General features: G+C 35.3%; 1 protein-coding gene across 2 annotated transcripts in view; it reads left to right on the top strand.

Annotated features, from left to right (window-relative positions):
- LOC121383442 (inositol polyphosphate-5-phosphatase A-like) overlaps nt 1-18,856 on the top strand; it is an 89,690-nt gene that overhangs the window by 35,997 nt on the left and 34,837 nt on the right. For both annotated transcript variants that reach the window (XM_041513479.1, XM_041513478.1), the window contains exons 5-6: nt 1,245-1,308; nt 18,500-18,531. In XM_041513479.1, coding sequence (XP_041369413.1) covers nt 1,245-1,308; nt 18,500-18,531 — 96 coding nt within the window. The remainder of the gene's footprint in view (nt 1-1,244; nt 1,309-18,499; nt 18,532-18,856) is intronic.

Here is an 18,856-nt window from a genome sequence, read left to right as displayed (position 1 = left end):
AACAAACATTAGAATTCCACAATATTTAATTTCCTGTATGCTTATCAGGGGCGGGACGTACATGTAGCTCAGTGGTACAGCGATCTCGCTCGATGCGCGGTCGGTCTGGGATCGATCCCCATCGGTGAGGCCATTAGGCTATTTCTCGTCACAGCCAGTGCACCATGACTGGTATAATAAAGGCTGTGGTATGTGCTATTCTGTCTGGGATGGTGCATATAAAAGATCCCTTGCTGCTAATCGGAAAGAGTAGCCCATGAAGTGGCGACAGCGGGTTTCCTCTTAATATCTGTGTGGTCCGTAACTATATGTCTGACGCCATATAACCGTAATAACAAAAATTTGTTGGGTGCGTCGTTAAATAAAACATTTCTTTCTTTGTATGCTTATCATATGGGTGAGTGGGGGTGGGGGGGATTGTTTTGTTGTTGTTTTTTGTTTTTGTTTTTTTCTTTTAATGCATGTGGGTGTTATAATTTATGATATGATATTTATCATTTATTTAGATCTGTTAAAGTTTGTTTTGTTTAACAACACCACTAGAGCACATTGATTTATTAATCATCAGCTATTGGATGTCAAACGTAATAATTTTTGCATAGTCTTAGAGAGATGAAACCTGCTACATTTTCCATTAGTAGCAAAGGACCTTTTCTATGCACCATCCCACAGACAGGATAGCACATACCACAGCCTTTGATATACCAGTTATGGTGCACTGCCTGAAATGGGAAATAGCCCAAATGGGCTTATCAATGTAATGAAGAAGAAGAATCATTCATTAATAAGAGCATCCACATTTACATGTACATTGTACAGGGCTAGCTCAGGCACTTGCCAAATTTGCCAATTGCGAATTTTGAAAGCAGTTTTTATTTTAGTTTGGCGAAATAATTTCATGTAATAATTGACATTTTTTATAAAGTAACTTGATAATTTCTGCAATTTTTTAAGTTTAATAGACAATTTGGTGAATTGATTTGCTAGCCCTGATTGTGGAACAAGTTTTATTGAACTATGACATAATAGAAATTCAAGATCTGTTAACCCTCCCACATTCTGCAAGTTTCATCACATTTGATCACATCTCCAGTTTTCCTGCTTTGGAGGATGTTTCCCCCAGAAAATTCCAATTTTCTAAGCACACAAAAAAATTCCAGTCTACATGTAATATGGAAATTTATTGACATAATCATGATAATGTTATAATATTTTTAAACTTGTTTTGTTTATTTTTTTTCTAGGCCTTGGGGAATTTGTACTTTGTGCATGAATCTATTGAAGATGTTCTCATCTGGGACTTCACAGGTAAGCTTGTCCTTTGTTACCATTGAAATTTTTTGCATCAGGCCATGTTCAAGCCGTTATTGGCCACATTTTCAGAAATCAAGATGCAGCGGTCGAAATTGACTGAAATTCCTGCTGAACAATCCATCAGGCTAGCTAATGACTGCTAGCCCAAATCCAAATCCAAATTTTGCCTGACCAAACATTGTTCTGTTAATAATAACCAAGAGTAACATTATTGTAATAAATATCATGGTTTATAATCAGTTACATCTGTGGTGGAAACAGCTTTACAAATATTTTTATGTAGATAAATATTTTATTCAAACTAATGTGTGAATATAAATGTAAAATAGTAGCTGGTCCGAAAGGACGGTAGACCAAAAAAGCTCCCAGCCAGAGTAGATGTTGATTGGTAAAAACCAGTCGGACCGGCAGTATTTCAACTCCTGAGATGAATTTGGCAGTTTGTCTGTAATTGTGACCACATTTCAATCTGGTGATCTTCCCCCAGGCAAATGGAGATTTATGAGTGGGACATAATTTTAGCACTTATTCCAACATGATGTCAAAGAACATCTTTCTGTCTTGTGTGTTGAGTAAATAGAGAATAACTGGTTACTGTTTTAAGATATCAGCTTTATCCTGTGACGTTTAGAATGGCAAATGTCACGTCGCAAGGCTCTGCCTGGCGGCTTTAGCCATTCAACCTGAATAGAATAAATCTAATATCTTGAGTCTGTAACCAATTTATTTATCCTGCAATCCACATGATAAGAAAAAATAAATTTGAAATAATTTTAAGAGGAATACATGCATGGATAGGCTGTGTGCGTGCATGCGTGTCTGGGTGTGGGTGGGTGGGTGATGGGTGTGTGTGTGAGTAAGTGTGTGTGTGTCTGTGTCTGTCTGTCTGTCTGTGTTATACAGTGGATAGCATGGCCTTTACATTTTAAAATAGCACATGCACAGTTCATGCTGACCGTGGTTTCATCAATTGATTTTATTTCTTGAAAAATAAACAAACTTGCAGAAGGTCTATTGATCAGTCATAGACGTAGATAAATATTGGAGCTTTCTTCCATCAATATCATCAGTAGTTACGTAAACCTTGGGTAAATAAAAATAAAAATAGTCGCAAAAAAACATGATCCTCTAGCAGCTGTTGAACTGAAGATAGTAAGTTATATAACAAGTTATTAACATATTATGTTTAATCACACATGAATTCACATTGATCTGCATTTCTGATAAACACAGCTTTGATGTTCGCAACTGCTTAGCAATAAAACTGTCTTCTGTGGTTTTGTGTAACTCCTGATCAGTTTCTGAGCTAAAAGTTTAGCTGCAGGTATATTTCCTACAAATGAATTGCTTTGTAGAAATGATGTAGTGCCAAATTTGCTTTATTCTTGTATAGTAATAAGGTAACAGCATGTTAAACTTCTATTCCATTCCAGATCGATCACCAATTTACTATCTTTTGTTACAAAGTAATAGCGACATATATAGGTAACTGATTAATCATTGGTTGTTTTTGTTTTTTTGTGTGTTTTTTGTGTTTTTTCCTGTTTTTAGTTATTTTAAAATTATTATTCAGTCTATTTTTTAATTAATTTGAGACTTGATTTCAGAACATTTTGGCTTTAAAAAAAATTATAAATTCAAAATTAATGTGAATTCACGAGATTTAGTAACTGACATGTACATTGGTGGTTGGTGGACTAACTTTCTTGAACATTGATTGAAAGATTTAATAAAAATTATTATTATTATTATTATTATTATTATATTATATTTAAAATCATAATACAAATACATGTATAATAGGAGGTGGTAGAAATTTTTGTTTCCAAAGTTTTATATTATTGTTTATGATTATAAATTATGTACATAGTTTTAAAGGTATTCTGTCATTAAATGATTAAAGGTATATCAAAACAATTCCCTGGTTAATATTTGGCAGGCATCATAAGTATAGCTGAAATGCAATCTATAATAAATTTGCCAAAAAGCAGTTAAAAAAATTAATGTGTTCCAATCCCTGCAATTACGAAAGTGTTCATGGCGTGTAAATGTTCATGTAAAAAAAAAAAAAAAAAAAATTACTCCACAGAAAAAAAAGTACCGCATAGTTTTTAATTCTCCGCAACAGTCTGCTACATTTCCGATTGCCCTGAGTTACTTTTTTTTTTTTTCAAGCATAAAATTCATCAGAACTATAATATCTGTCAGTTCATTGTTAAAACATGCATATAAAAGATCCTTCGCTTTCTTCATCAGTAGGAATAGCCTACCGGTATGTGGCAGCTGCAGGTTTCTTCTCTATCGACAAAATGTCAAAATATGACCATGTTCCAGAAAATACCAGATAGCTGCAGTTTGAAATATGCTGAGGTGTGTTCAAGGTTAACGTTATAATACAGTTATTAACTGTAAGCCACATGTATACAGTTTAAATCCTTTTTACTGTATACTTTGTATTCCCATGCAATAATTATGAGTAAAAAGTGTTGTTTCTGCTTTTGCTTTCTCGTAAACATTGTAAATTATTTTAAATTTAATACCTATGCTAAATGTTCCAAACTTTATTCAAAAACAATGATGACACCTCTATTGATACGCAATGTCATCCGTAATTGCTTTCAGTTTGTTATGTAACACATTCGAGGAAACTCATAACGAATTACATCACTGTTCTAGGGTCATTTTTTTCTTTGAGTCAAAAAGCAATTTTAATTCAGGATTTTCAATAACTTATAAAAAATTGAAATAGCCTTTATTGGAAATGAAACATGCGTAAATGTCGTCTCCTCATATTTGAAAGGGCAAGCGTAGATAAAATGTGTTGAGTGCGTCGTTAAATAAAACATTTCCTTCCTTCCTGATATTTCACTACAGCTTGACAAAACCTTTTTCTTTTCTTTTTTTGGTCTGGTTTTAACTTTACTTTATTATGAAGTTAACCTTTAGCAAAATATTCCTTATCTTTCCTTGTTGAAATACTTCACTTAGAAAAGAGTGTACTCCAGGCTTTCTGCCAGAGGATAAAACAGGTATGGCGCCATACCCAGATTCTTGGCAGATTTTTTTTTTTTTTAAGTTGACCTTTTGACAAATTAATTATTCTTATCATGACTGTATGCTTTTCTTAACCCTAACCCTAAACTTGACCCATTTTCTTTTTGGGGGAGGCCCCCCCCCCCCCCCCCCCCCCAATACCACCTGTTGACTGTGGTTACATTCATTTCCATAGCACCATATCCAAAAATTTCTTTTTGGCAGAAACACTGTAATTATATTGTTATCGTGTGTTTATCATTGTCTAGTTACATTGACAAGAAAATTAAATTAATCTTATAAAATATTCAGAGTTTAAGGTCATTACAAAATATTGTGAAACATTTATTAAATTTTTTATATTTTAGTTGTCTGTCAGTTGCAAAGGGTCAACTTTTTATTTGGGTGATAGCTATTCTTGTGTGGTTTTACTTCTTCTAAGTTTTAATATATTATGGTTATTATCCTGAGTGTTTGAAGAGTAGACTTTTAATTTGGGTGATTGTTTTTTGTTATACAGTGCTAAACCCTTTAAATATGTGATATATATGTATGTTGTTAATCTGTTGTTATTCCATCTTTTGAAAGAGGTATTTTTTAAAAAGAATGTTTGCTTTTCTTCTATTTTACAAGTCTGAGCTTGCAATTGTGACACATTACATACATGTATATTTTGGAGTTTGTGAAACATTATATGTGTGGGAGTGATTGGCTATTTTTATATCCTTATAGTGCTTACAGTTTTTGATCAATTTTACCACCATAATCTGTAATTAACTTGGACGATAAGGTGTGGTGTGTAGTACATCTTATTGACATGGACAAAGTGCCATTGATCAGTCCAACACTTTAGGCTCATTTAGACACTTGATTACAGTTATTTGCAAACCTATTGCTGAAACTCTTAAAGTGACTCAACCAGTGGTCAATGTACTCCCACATAGATTTTTCTTAAGCTGTTCCAAACCTGAGATATATGTGCAAAATCAAATATCTGTGCCAGGCAGAGTCCAAAGGACAATTCACATAACATGAATTTCAAGATGCAATATGAAATACAGCCTTAAATTCACCAGAAAAGGCGAAAGATCACTCCCACTCTCCTTAAATACTCGCCTGGAAAGTTTAGGAGAGCATCAAATTGATCACTCTGCAATAATTTGTTTTAATGAATTTCATTTAAAATTGTTTATGATATAGCTCGCCTGGCAGCATGTAAGGAGAGTAATCTTCAGCTCGCCTTGATTTTGCTGAATGGGAAAGGCTGAAAATACTAGAATGACTAGAAACAACAAAATTGATACGTTAAGCTAAACGTTACAAGTAATTTGTATTATTTAATGGTCAAAATTCTATAATAGCTGAAAATTGTTTTACAATTCCTAAGAATTATAGTGTCTATGCCTTTAATGCAAATATCAACTCCCTTCATGTTGCTTGGCAACAAAGTGCATGACTACAACATAATGTCATAAATAAAATTATTTATGACATTTATTAAAATCACCTAAAGGCAATTATTAATTACAATAATGTATCTCTGAGTGCATCATTTTTTACCAATGACAATTCTGCTGCATGTACATACATATATTCTTTCTCTTCTTTTTTTTTGTGTACTAAATATCATCGGGTCTCATTTTTCATTAAATTCCACATGGCACAACAATCCATTTGGATTGCCACAGTTTTACGTCATGGGAATCCTTTTTTTTTTTCTTTTTTTTACATAGATTTTTTTACAATGAGCTCAGTGACAAATTAATAAACAAAATTATACATGTACTGGCTATAATAAATAACATGATTATAGAAATTATATTTTTTTATAGTATCAGGGCTTTAGATCTCATTAAGTTTGGGCTCACCAGCATTTTTGTCTGTTCTGGAGTGGAGTGGAGTAATGTTTAACGTGCACATTCAGAGCAAGCTGTTGTAGTGCACACCTGTCCTGGGCACAGGTTCAGAGCACACGGGGTCTTTTTATAAAGCAGTAATCTTACTGACAGCTGTTAAAGAGTTGTGGATAGTCGGAAATACATTGCAAGTTATTGTAATCTTATTAAAGCTTAACATTTCAGTGTACAGGTCTCGGTGGCGTCGTGGTTAGCCATCGGTCTACAGGCTGGGTTCAGATCCCAGTCGAGGCATGGGATTTTTAATCCAGATACCGACTCCAAACCCTGAGTGAGTGTTCCGCAAGGCTCAATGAGTAGGTGTAAACCACTTGCACCAACCAGTGATCCATAACTGGTTCAACAAAGGCCATGGTTTGTGCTATCCTGCTTGTGGGAAGCGCAAATAAAAGATCCCTTGCTGCTTGTCGTAAAAGAGTAGCCTATGTGGCGACAGCTGGTTTCCTCTCCAAATCTGTGTGGTCCTTAACCATATGTCTGATGCCATATAACCGTAAAAAAATGTGTTGAGTGCATCATTAAATAAAACATTTCTTTCTTTCTTTCATTTCAGTGTTTTTGAGGTCAGTTACGTTGATACTTAATTTGGACATGACTATTTTGGGCACAACATTTACTGGTGCAATATAAAGCCCAGCGTAGATGCTGCTTGAATATTGGATGTTGGAAATGTATATTTAAAAAAAAATAAAAAATTGCTATTAGAAATAAAACATCATAAGTGCATGCAAGCTCAGTTTGAAAAGTACAATGTTGTGCACCATATATTAGTTTCCTGTGTTATACATGTACATGTACACAGTTTGTTATTCTTATTACAACTGTCATTTGAGTGGTCACTTGAGGCGCCTGCATCACAGGATCAAACCACCTCGGTGGATCCATTCAACTGAATGGGGGGTTTTCTCGTCCCATCCAGTGCACCACAACTAGTCACAAAGGGCTGTGGTATGTGCTTTCCTGTCTGTGAGAAAGTGCATATAAAAGATCCCATGCTGCATTAAGAAACTGTATCAGGGTTTCCTCTGATGACTACGTGTCAGAATGATCAAATGTTTGACATCCAGTGCTCTGTGGCGTCGTTAAGCAAAACGAACTTTTAACTATTACAACTGTCTGATTAGATTGTGAAATGTACCTAACTGATTTTGTGAATGCTACGTTCTTAGTGATGGATTTTTATGATGAATTTATTCCCAAGGTGTTAAATTATGTAATATAATCTCACTTCATTTGGGGGCACATGTACTTAATACCGGTACTTGGGATTTCTTTTCCTCGGTCTCATATTGTGAGTGAATATTCTTGAAACCTAATACTGTTTATCTTTGTCAGCTACCACACTGTGTCTGTTGGGTGGGACAACCCAGCTTTAGTATTTCACCATGAATTGATCAAATACTGTTTGAGATATGTTTAATCTGTCTTTATAGTGTGTTTACACGGTTTTCAGGACTGTCATGCATATAGAGCTCTATAAATTACATATATGTAAAATTTAATGGATGGATTTTATGGTTACTTGCATTACTGAGTCTTCCCTTAATTTAATTCGGCATCAACTAGTTTCTGTTTGGAAAATGTTGGAGCCGGGTTTTATGTTACTGACAATTTTAAGATCGCTACTATTTTATGATTTACAGTAACTTAAAGTTACTGTAAATCATAAAATAGTAGCGATCTTAAAATAGTGATATACAATGTATTAGTGACAAAAAACTTTTGACAAGATCAGCATTATTAGCCATTAAAAAGTTTAAGTTTGATCGGCTGAATCAATACTTTTGATACATCTTAAATGTTATGCAGCTTACAGACATAATTTGGTAGAAAATTTCAGTATTAAACACGCATGCTTCCTACATTTTGTAACTATCGTTATTATCAATGTAGGCCTAACCATACATTGTTCCGAGTTCAGTTAATCACCAACAAAACAATCTCACAAATGTTTTTTGGAACAGTCTCTTGTGGGTATCTTTAAAATAGCGTCATGAAATATTGGTGTTTTATATGGTCTCACTAAAATCACTAATATTTTATACCCGCTAATATTTCCTAATTTACAGTATTACAATATCTAGATATTCAGGTCATACACATGGCATGTACCTATAATAGTAGAGCACTCCCCTGATTTATCAAGAACAGAATCTAGCTTAGTAGGTAGAGCGATCGCCTGCACATGGTGCTTGGTATAGCAGATGTCATGGTATGTGCTCTCCTGTCTGTAGGAAAGTGTCCCATGACTGGTATAGCAGAGGTCATGGTATGTGCTCTCCCGTCTGTGGGAAAGTGTCCCATGACTGGTATAGCAGAGGCCATGGTACATGCTTTCCTGTCTGTGGGAAATTGTCCCATGACTGGTATAGCAGAGGCCATGGTGCATGCTTTCCTGTCTGTGGGAAAGTGTCCCATGACTGGTATAGCAGAGTCCAAATGGTAAGTGCTCTCCCGTCTATGGGAAAGTGTCCCATGACTGGTATAGCAGAGTCCAAATGGTAAGTGCTCTCCCTTCTGTGGGAAAGTGTCTCATGACTGGTATAGCAGAGTCCAAATGGTAAGTGCTCTCCCGTCTGTGGGAAAGTGTCCCATGACTGGTATAGCAGAGTCCAAATGGTAAGTGCTCTCCCGTCTGTGGGAAAGTGTCCCATGACTGGTATAGCAGAGTCCAAATGGTAAGTGCTCTCCCGTCTGTGAGAAAGTGTCCCATGACTGGTATAGCAGTCCAAATGGTAAGTGCTCTCCCGTCTGCATGTGGGGCGGGACGTAGCCCAGTGGTACAGCGTTCGCTTGATGCGCGGTCGGTCTAGGATCGATCCCTGTCCGTGGACCCATTGGGCTATTTCTCGTCCCAGTCAGTATCCCACAACTGGTTTAACAAAGGCCGTGGTATGTACTATCCTGTCTGTGGGATGGTGCATATAAAAGATCTCTTGCTGCTAATCGAAAAGAGTAGCCCATGAAGTGGCGACAGTGGGTTTCCTCTCAATATATGCGTGGTCCTTAACCATATGTCTGACGCCATATAACCGTAAATAAAATGTGTTGACTGCGTCGTTAAATAAAACATTTCCTTCCTTCCTTCCCGTCTGCATGCTCCTCTAGATTTATAATGTAAACTTTATGTGATGCTGACAAGAATGCGGAAGTAAGTAACGGCAACGTTGTCGAGTTATAAATCTTTGTTATAAAGCACTAGTTGTCGTGATGAGTATTCGAAATACGTGAAATTGGTAATAATGGTTGATATTACCATTGATAAAACAATAAAATACAAAAACGATATTAGGAGCAACAGCTGTATTACAAGTAACAACATCTGCTTGTGCTATAGTTATTTTATAAGGCGGATGACTTGAAACACAATAGTAGTGACCTGGTTTTCATTAACGTTTCATTCATTCTGAAAAAAGACCTTAAATAATTTTTAAAAAGAAAATTATTTATTGAACAGGAATGGGGATAACTGACCGTTTGCAGACGTTCATGCTGATTTTACGGTCTCCACTCCACATCGCCAGTAAAACTTAATTTGCAACGGTAAAATCAGCATTAACGTCTGCAAGTGATCAAATACAAGTACAACGTAGTTATATCCCCAAATAATAGTGTTTTATTTGAGTGCCATAAAATTGTAAATAATATTTTATTTGAGTAAAAACCAATTACATGTACAATTATGTTTCTCTGTTTTATTAATTTGTTTTAGCACTCTCAAAAACATGGGGGCATTATTATTGTGACATTTGAATATCTGCACATTTGATGTCAACTGAAAAAATTGAATTTTTTTAATTGCAAGCAATGATTTGTTGTTTTGTACTTATAGGCACATGCAGAACTTGATATTGATGTATTTTAGGATGTTCGGTCGGCGAAATTTGTGATGCGGGCAATGCCACAATCAGCTGTGCTAGCTTCAAAAAGCTGTAGAAAATTAATCTGTAACAGTATTTTTATCATTATTGCGTATTTACTTTATTATCTGTACTAAATTGCCATTGCAGCATGACTTTAATTTCAAAATATTTGTATTTAATTAGTCAAATCTAGTCCATAAACACATTTCCAGGGAGGAAGAAGCAAAAAGTTTTAAATTACACTGAATATTATTGAACTGGATTCTGGAAAGAAAATCAATGAAGAATGATGCATTACTCTCTCTCTCTCTCTCTCTCTCAATCAGTCAATTCGACGGACTGATCGAATACCCAGGGTCACAGAAAGGTTTATAGCAATCAAAGATTTACTGATGCCGTTAAGAGTCATTGCTTTCCCAGTCGATAAACAATTCAAACTTGCAGTAAACACCAATTCATTAAAGATGTATGGTGCTATAAATGGGGCTGGAAATTTTTATTTTAAAAGAACTATAAATCTGTTGTAGGCTACGGTACTTTAGATTTGTCCAGAAAATAAAAAAGGTTGTATTAAAATAACATACATGTAGGTTTGGTTGTTGTTTTTTTGGTGAGTTTGGGTGGGTTTTTTTAGGTAGGTGGGTGTGTGTGGGGGGGGGGGGGGGGGGGGGTGTCTCTCTCTTATAGTTGTAGTGTAAAACCTTTTAAAAAGGCAGTAATCCACTAAATTTATAGATAAATAAAGTAGTAATGGGATATGGTCATCCAAGGCTATCTTTCATTTTTGTCCATTATACAGGGCTTATAGAATTTGTATAAAATTCACTAGCCATGGGATCAGTGATTAATTTTTTTTACTAGCCACAATTAAAAATTCACTAGCCCTACTTTACTTTAAGTTAATACAATTTTACTAAATAATAGTAATAACCAGATATGTCACTTAAAGAGGGTGATACAGCTTAAAAACTAGGGAGTTGGGGTGGGGGCAAGATATTCATATTTACTAAATAGACTTAACTGCAACATTTGAAGAAGAAAAAATCACTAGCCGTTGGGCATGGCAGTAGTAGTTATTTACTAGCCCATCATTGAATATCACTAGCCATAATCTAGAAGCCCTGATTATAACTGAAAAAATTAAAAGTTCTGCCTGCAAAAAAACCCCATTATACATAATCAAAAACCATCATCGTGAAAAGAACGTTACAATTTACTTCTGGATCTAATACTATTTTTTATATTACCGTAATTTCACGTGTATAACCTGCTGCACCGTATAAGCCGCATTAGGTAATAAATGGTTATTGAGTAAAAAAGATGATCATATAACCCGCTCCGACACATACAATGTAGCCCGCATTACCTACAACCTTTCCAATGTCCAATGAGTGAAAAGAAATGAAAACGTTATACAGCAGATTTTAAACTTAAAGTTGTTCATTGTGCTGAAGACTATGGAAATAGAGAGGATGGGCATGTTTTTGAAGTGGATGAAAAGTGTGTAAGACGGTGGCGAAAAAACAAACCTGTAATATCCGCTGCAGTTTACGTGTTCTTCAATATAAACAGTTCAATTAAATTTTGACATACCATGCTTTTGGGTTTTTTATTTTATCTCAACACCGGATAAGCTGCTTTTGACAATAAATGATTATTGAATGAAAAAAATAAGATCGTATAACCCGCAGCAGCAGATAGCCGCAGGGGGCAATTTTCAATGTTTTAAAACCTGTAGCCCGCGGGCTGTACACATGAAATTACAGTATTATTATATTAACCCTTAATATATTTCAAGTGGGTTGTTTTTAGGGGGGCTTTACAGGGGGTGTAGGGTTGGGGTTTTGTGGGTGGGGGTTGGTCTGGGGTTTGTTTTTTCCCCATTGTGTGTCATCCATTTTGTTTTATTTAAATAAAGATCAGTTGTGTTCAACACTAAAGTAAAATGTGTGTATATCTTTATCTGAAATTAAAATCAGTCACTGTTCAAGACTTTTTTTAATAAACGTTAATATACATTTGTATTATGAACCAAAAATAAAATGTGCACGCCTTAAAAGAAATTTTGTAAGATTTAAAAAATGCTAAAATCAGCAAAATTTCCATTTTAGCTGCTGATCAAATGCTATGATTCCATCTTGTTTTTCTGTGATCGTAGACAATTGTCGTCTCTGTACATGTATGTATGTAAGCGTGGTCATCAGTTTTAGCTTTACATCAATTCCCAGATTATGATCAGTATACATGTACATATGTACCAAAATAAGCCTCATGCATGGGTGCAGCATATCTGTACTTTTAGTTTTATCACAAATTGAGCTACATGTATATAAGCACACAAGTTTGTAGTAAATTACACAGTTGTTTGTGTGGTTATGTAGCTGAGAGATTCAAAATGGTTTTACTTCTTTTCTTCTTTTTTCTCTGTTTCTTTTTATTATATAATTATCCCCAGATCAATGACAGTGTACATGTATGTCAGGTTGGGGAGCCCTGAATTACTGACTTTCTGTATGGTTTGAATTACATCAAGTGTATCAAGTACATCAAATGTGTAACATAACATCTTAGCACTGATATGGAGATATACATGTAAAAACATAAAAGAAAAAGAAAAACATAAAATGAGAGAAAAAAAAAGTTGTTTTATTTATTTATTTATTTATTTTAATTATTTTATTGTTTTTGTTGGTGTTTTTGTTGTTTGTTTGTTTGTTGTTGTTTTTTTTGTTTGTTTTTTTGTTGTTTTTTTTGGGGGGGGGTATCCCCCACCCTAAATTTATTTCCAAACAAGCCAAGATAGAACAATAAAAGTTACTTAGTAAATAAATAAATAAATAAATAAGAAAAATATGTAGTAGTAAATGAATAAATAAATAGGAATAGAGTACATGAATTTCTGTATTGACTTAATTATTTAAAGAGATTCAACCATGATGTCCAAATGTTTCTGAATCATTACAATTGCAATATTTTATTTCAAATTTTTTAATAGAATATTTACACACTTAGTCTTTATTTTTTTAGATTTTCATACTGTAAAATAATTTAAATGTTGATCATTTGCCAGTTTACAAATTTACTTTTTTCATTATTTATTATTCCAACAACATGTGCATGTATACTTATTTGTTTTTCTAGTTTGAGTCTTTAACTCAGTTTTTGAGGTCAGCATATGTGTACTTAATTTGGGAGTGGTTACTTAGGGCATACATATTTTGACACAGTGCTTATACCCTACACTTCGGTGTAATCAAAAATCTTGTGTGTCCCAGTATATGTATATATATTGGCCGGCCTTTATGTTAATAAAGTATGCCTGGACAATAATGAAGTTCCAAGATGATTTTCTAAACTATACTCCTGTCAGATCAAGCAATTTGTGCCCACTTGTTGCTTATCTTGGTTCCATATGCTATCAAGTGCTCCATTATTGAGGCAAGCATGCAGTAATTGCCGCTGATGAGAAAGCAGTTAAGAGTTAACACAGAACCAGATACTCTCTATAATGGTAGCTGTGAATGTGTTTACAGTGAAACCCCTATAAACTGGACACTTTTGAAATGGAATTCCTGCAAAAAAATGGACATTTCTCATGGTATATTTTTAATTGCACGGTACAGAACAGAACAGAACCTTTTTAAACTGGATACCCTTTAAAAGCAGATTCTGTTTGCTTGATTCCATGGGTGTCCAGTTTAGAGGGGTTTCACTGCACTGATAGTCTTCTGTTCTAAAAATTCTGTTAAGTATAGTTTAAGCTTGTAGTAGGAAATCTGATCTAGGCAGGAGTGCCATGCATACAACTTATAGTATGGTATGCATGGGGGCACTTTCTCAATCCAAAGTGGGATTTAGCTCAGTCGGTTGAGGTGCTTGCATCACAGGATCGAGCCACCTCAGTGGATCCGTTCAACTGATTGGATTTTTTCTCGTTCCAACCAGTGCAGCGCAACTGGTCAAAGGCCGTGGTATGTGCTTTCCTGTCTGTGGGAAAATGCATATAAAAGATCCCTTGCTGCATTAACAAAATGTAGCAGGTTTCCTCTATTGATTCCGAGTCAGAATTACCAAATGTTTGACATCCAATAGCCGATGATTAATTAATCAATGTGCTCTAGTGGTGTCGTTAAACAAAACAAACTTTGGCTTTCTCAATCCAGTGATGCAGTCAATCACATGATCGATTATCATTTGTGGGGTAGGATCTAGCGCAGTCTGTATGGCATTTGTCTGGGGTGCTTGCATCGTAAGGACGAACCAACTCAGTGGACCTATTGGTTTTTTTCCATCCCAACCAGTGCACCTCGACTGGTATATCAAAGACTGTGGTATGTGCTAGCTGTCCTGTCTGTGGGAAAGTGCATACAAAAAGGATCCCTTGCTGCTAGTGGAAAAATGAATTGGGCTTTCTCTAAGACTGAGTAAAAAAGAAAATTACAAAGTGTTTGACATCCAATAGCACTGTGACCAGTGATTAATAAATCAATGTGCTCTAGTGGTGTCATTGAACAAAACAAACTTTTAACTTTTCCTCATTGGTGAACAGATCCGCTGTTGGCATTAGATATACCAGTCGTGGTGGCCTGGCTGGAACGAGAAATAGCCCAGTGGGCTCACCGCATGGAAGACCTTATATAAAGGTATATCTGTGCTCCTCAGCTCTTGTTAGTGGAACGTTATATATAAAAAGACTCCATATTGCTCCATATCTAACCAGGGATATATACAGAGTAACATTACTTGTCCTAAAATTTTGGAAATTAATGGATATATTTTTGTTAATTTTTATACAGATGACGATAAGAGAACTGCTGTTTAAACTTGGTTAAGTCACATGAAATGCAGTGTCCAATTTCAAAACATTTCAAGCCCATAACCACATAAATCGGGCACATATAGTCTGTTTTGATTGTCTTACGTATACCCACAAATTATTTTCTGGCAGAAAGCCTGATTGCTAATCAGTAAGGGTAGCTGGCGAGTTTCTGGCCGAGTCATTTGTTTTCTTTATTCTCTAATCAGAATATTGCAAGTGACATGTGATGTACCTTAAGTGGGCTGTTGTTAAATGAAAGATAGAAATCTATGAAAGAAGGCAGGGTTATGAGTCTTATGAATAATACTTAACACAGAAACCGTTTTCAACATATTTGGTTTTTATGATTTGTATGCAAGTAGATGCAACAAATAATAAATGTACATTGTACTTGATAATAAGCATATATTCCGGGTATGGTGTATGTCTTGACCAGAAAGTACATTGTCTTCAATGTTTAAGAAGTTTCCTCTTATGATGCTGTTGTACGATGTTCTGACCATAGGTCACTTTAAACTCTGCAATTCTTTGTTTCTTTCTGAACTTAGTGGTATGTACTCTTATTCTTGGTTGGGATATAAACCCTATACTTAATTCCATCATTCTGTTAGAATGCTAATAGAAATGGTTTATTTAACGATGCACTCAACACATTTTATTTACAGTTATATGGCGTTGGAAGAATGTTAATAGAATGCAGGGAATTAAATTTAATAACATTTACATTTTTAAATTGGGGGGGGGGGGGTCATTATCTTAAATGTATCTGGAATTGATGTTTGATGTAATACTTTGTCAAACTAAATTAGCTAAAAAAGAATTAATATGCCTATAAAACCCTGCATAGTAATTTTTAAATAATATATTGCCAAATATTTTTTTTTTTTGTTAATTTTTATATTTGTCATTGAACGTGCAACAAATTATTAATTGGATTGTACATCATTTAAGTCATTATTTAATTTGATCCAACAATTTGGTACATGACTATTGTGTTTATTCAGCCATTATCTATTGGGTGGGAACTGAAACTGAGTACCTACCAGCCCTAAGTCGGGTAAGCTTACAGGTAAACAGCCCTTAACCCTAATAATATAACTATGCTACTGTATGCTGCATCATTGAGGTCACCAGGTCAGCGTGCTTGAACCGTAACAGGATATAGACACTTAAATACTATAGAATTGAAGTATTGAGGTCAGTGGTATGTATCTATGAAGTTTAAGTAGGTCCAGATTGGGAGGCAAGGAGGAGGCACCTGTAGGCAGTATGTACAGGTAAATTGAATGATGACATACACCAATGGCCAGCTATTTATTCCTACAGATGCCACGATAGCTGTCTGCCGATAGCTGTCTGCCTGGCTCTTAACCTGGTCTGTTTCATGTTGTTTACCCATTACTGCCCTTAACTGTCTCGTTAAGTGATACATTAGACAACTGGCAGAAGACATGTGCAAAGGCAGAGAATAACTTGATCTGTAATCATCCCCTGGATGCATATTACCGTTCATGAAGTGTCAGCAAAATTATCTCATACACATGCATACATAGGCATTGAATTTGGGGAGATTTTTTTTTCAGGAATGAATGAATGAATGAATGAATGAAAAAGTTTAAAGTTTGTTTTGTTTAACGACACCAGTAGAGCACATTGATTTATTAATCATCAGCTATTGGATGTGAATCGTTTGGTAATTTTGACATACAGTCTTAAGAGAAGAAAGCTGCTACATTTTTCTATTAGTAGCAAGGGATCTTTTATATGCACCATCCCACCACAGACAGGATACCACATACCACATCTCACGGCCTTTGGTATACCAGTCGTGCACTGGCTGAAACGAGAAATAACGTAATAGGCCCACTGATGGGGATCAATAACGTAATAGGCCCACCGATGGGGATCAATCCCAAACCGACTGCACATGAAGCAAAATGAATGAATGAATGTTTAACGACACCCAAGAACAAAAATACACTCGTCCATTTGGATGTCAAACAAAGGCAAGTATATGAATAGGATTAAATTAAAAATACAACTTGTATAATTATGTAAAAAAAATGTATAGATTCCGACAGAATCTTATAGTGATATAGGATCGAGATATTTGGGGATTCCATCTCCTAATCTTACACTTCCGACACAAAATCTGTAGTTGTCATTGTGGCTGGAAGGTGTTATGTGGACATGGGATAATAGACATTGCGTTCAGATATGCATGAATACATCACAATCAGTTAACATGACATTGTTAATTAGTACTTACACACTTGACGTTGCACTAATTAAAATAGATAAGTTTACATGAGCATATATACATTGTAATTGTCGCTTCCCATATTATATTCAGTATTAAATTAAAGAATCCAGGAGTTAACTGGTGACAGCCATGAATGCATTTCTCCTTGGGATTGTTTTTGGAGGGGTGGGGGGGGGGTAGAGGGGATTTAGCTCAGTCAGTTGAGTGCTCACTTGATCTGCTTGCATCGCAGGATTGAACCACCTCATTTGATCCATTCAGCTGATTAGTTTTTTTCTTGTTTCAACCAGTGCACCACAACTGGTCAAAGGCCGTGGTAAGTGCTTTCCTGTCTGTGGGAAAGTGTATATAAAAGATCCCATGCTGCATTAGGAAAAGTGTAGCAGATTTCTTCTTATGACTATGAGTCAGAATTACTAAATGTTTGAAATCCAATAGTCTATGATTAATTAATCATTGTGCTGGTATTGTTAAACGAAACAAACTTTTTTTTTTTTCTTTTTTTTTTTCTAGAATGGTACATCGTGGTCATATCCTGTATGTGGGTTTGTTTGTTACGGTTTGGGTTTTTTTTTCATTCTTGCCAATTATATTGTTAAATCCGATCGCATATGGCAATCTGTGGCTCCTTGTCTTCGTTATGCAGTCAAGTGATTTAGCAATAAATACAAGTTATATTCCTCATTGTGCTGCCTGAATGGGAATTGATTTTGTGTCTGGTGCAGATGAAAGCGATGACTGCTCTTATTGCCATCATGGGTTCTTGCAGGCCGGTCTTGAGATTGGCTTATACTGAGGCACTGTGCATTCGCTGTATTCTGAGTATTCATTGACCCATGTACAATCTGTCTGTTCAGCCCGGCTCAGACTAAGCTGGATGAGCGTAAACGTGTATGCACATGTTACATGAAAATAGCATCTCTTAAATGACTGCATGTACATGTACATGTACATCATGTTTTTGTGTTGTCTTGTTGGTGCTGGGTTTTTTTTGTTGCGTTGCGTAAGGTTTTTAACATGCTCATATACCACAGAGGTTTTGAGCATGTCTGCCCCGGAGTTTGATCTCTGGAAAGCCGGGATTTTTTTTTTTTTTTTAAATTTGGGGGGGGGGGGGGGGGGGGGTAGTATATTTTCTCTACATGTAATGTTAGAAAAGGGAAAAAAATTACATTGCTTTAATAACATCTCAACACATTTTAAATTATGGGTGTTTGGTGTCTAGCATATGGTTACTTCGACACTTCATATTTTAAAGATGTAATAAATCTTCCTTCTTTTTTTCTTTCAGAATGCAAGTTTCTACTGGTGGAAGGGAGAGAGGTACATTTTGTGATTTATTTTATAACTGGAAATACATATATGTATATGGGTATGGGAAGGTATTCTCTTCTCTTTTTTTTTCTTTCTGTTTTTTTTCTGTTGCACAGGTGTGAAAGGAAAAAATTTGCACTGAAGTGTTTGAGAATGCTGTGATTTCTGTATAAGCAAATAAACCTGTCACCACTTAGTCTTAATTATTACCCTACCTCTCACTCTTAAGTTAATAGCTATACATAATTACATGTATGTATATATCATGCATGTAGTACCAAGTAGTACCCAACCCCATCTTACATGTATATGTACACATGTGTAGTATGAAGGA

The sequence above is a fragment of the Gigantopelta aegis genome, chromosome 10 (genome assembly GCF_016097555.1).
Source record: "Gigantopelta aegis isolate Gae_Host chromosome 10, Gae_host_genome, whole genome shotgun sequence".
In the NCBI taxonomy this organism is placed as follows: domain Eukaryota; kingdom Metazoa; phylum Mollusca; class Gastropoda; order Neomphalida; family Peltospiridae; genus Gigantopelta; species Gigantopelta aegis.
This window is presented reverse-complemented; position numbering and strand designations above follow the sequence as displayed.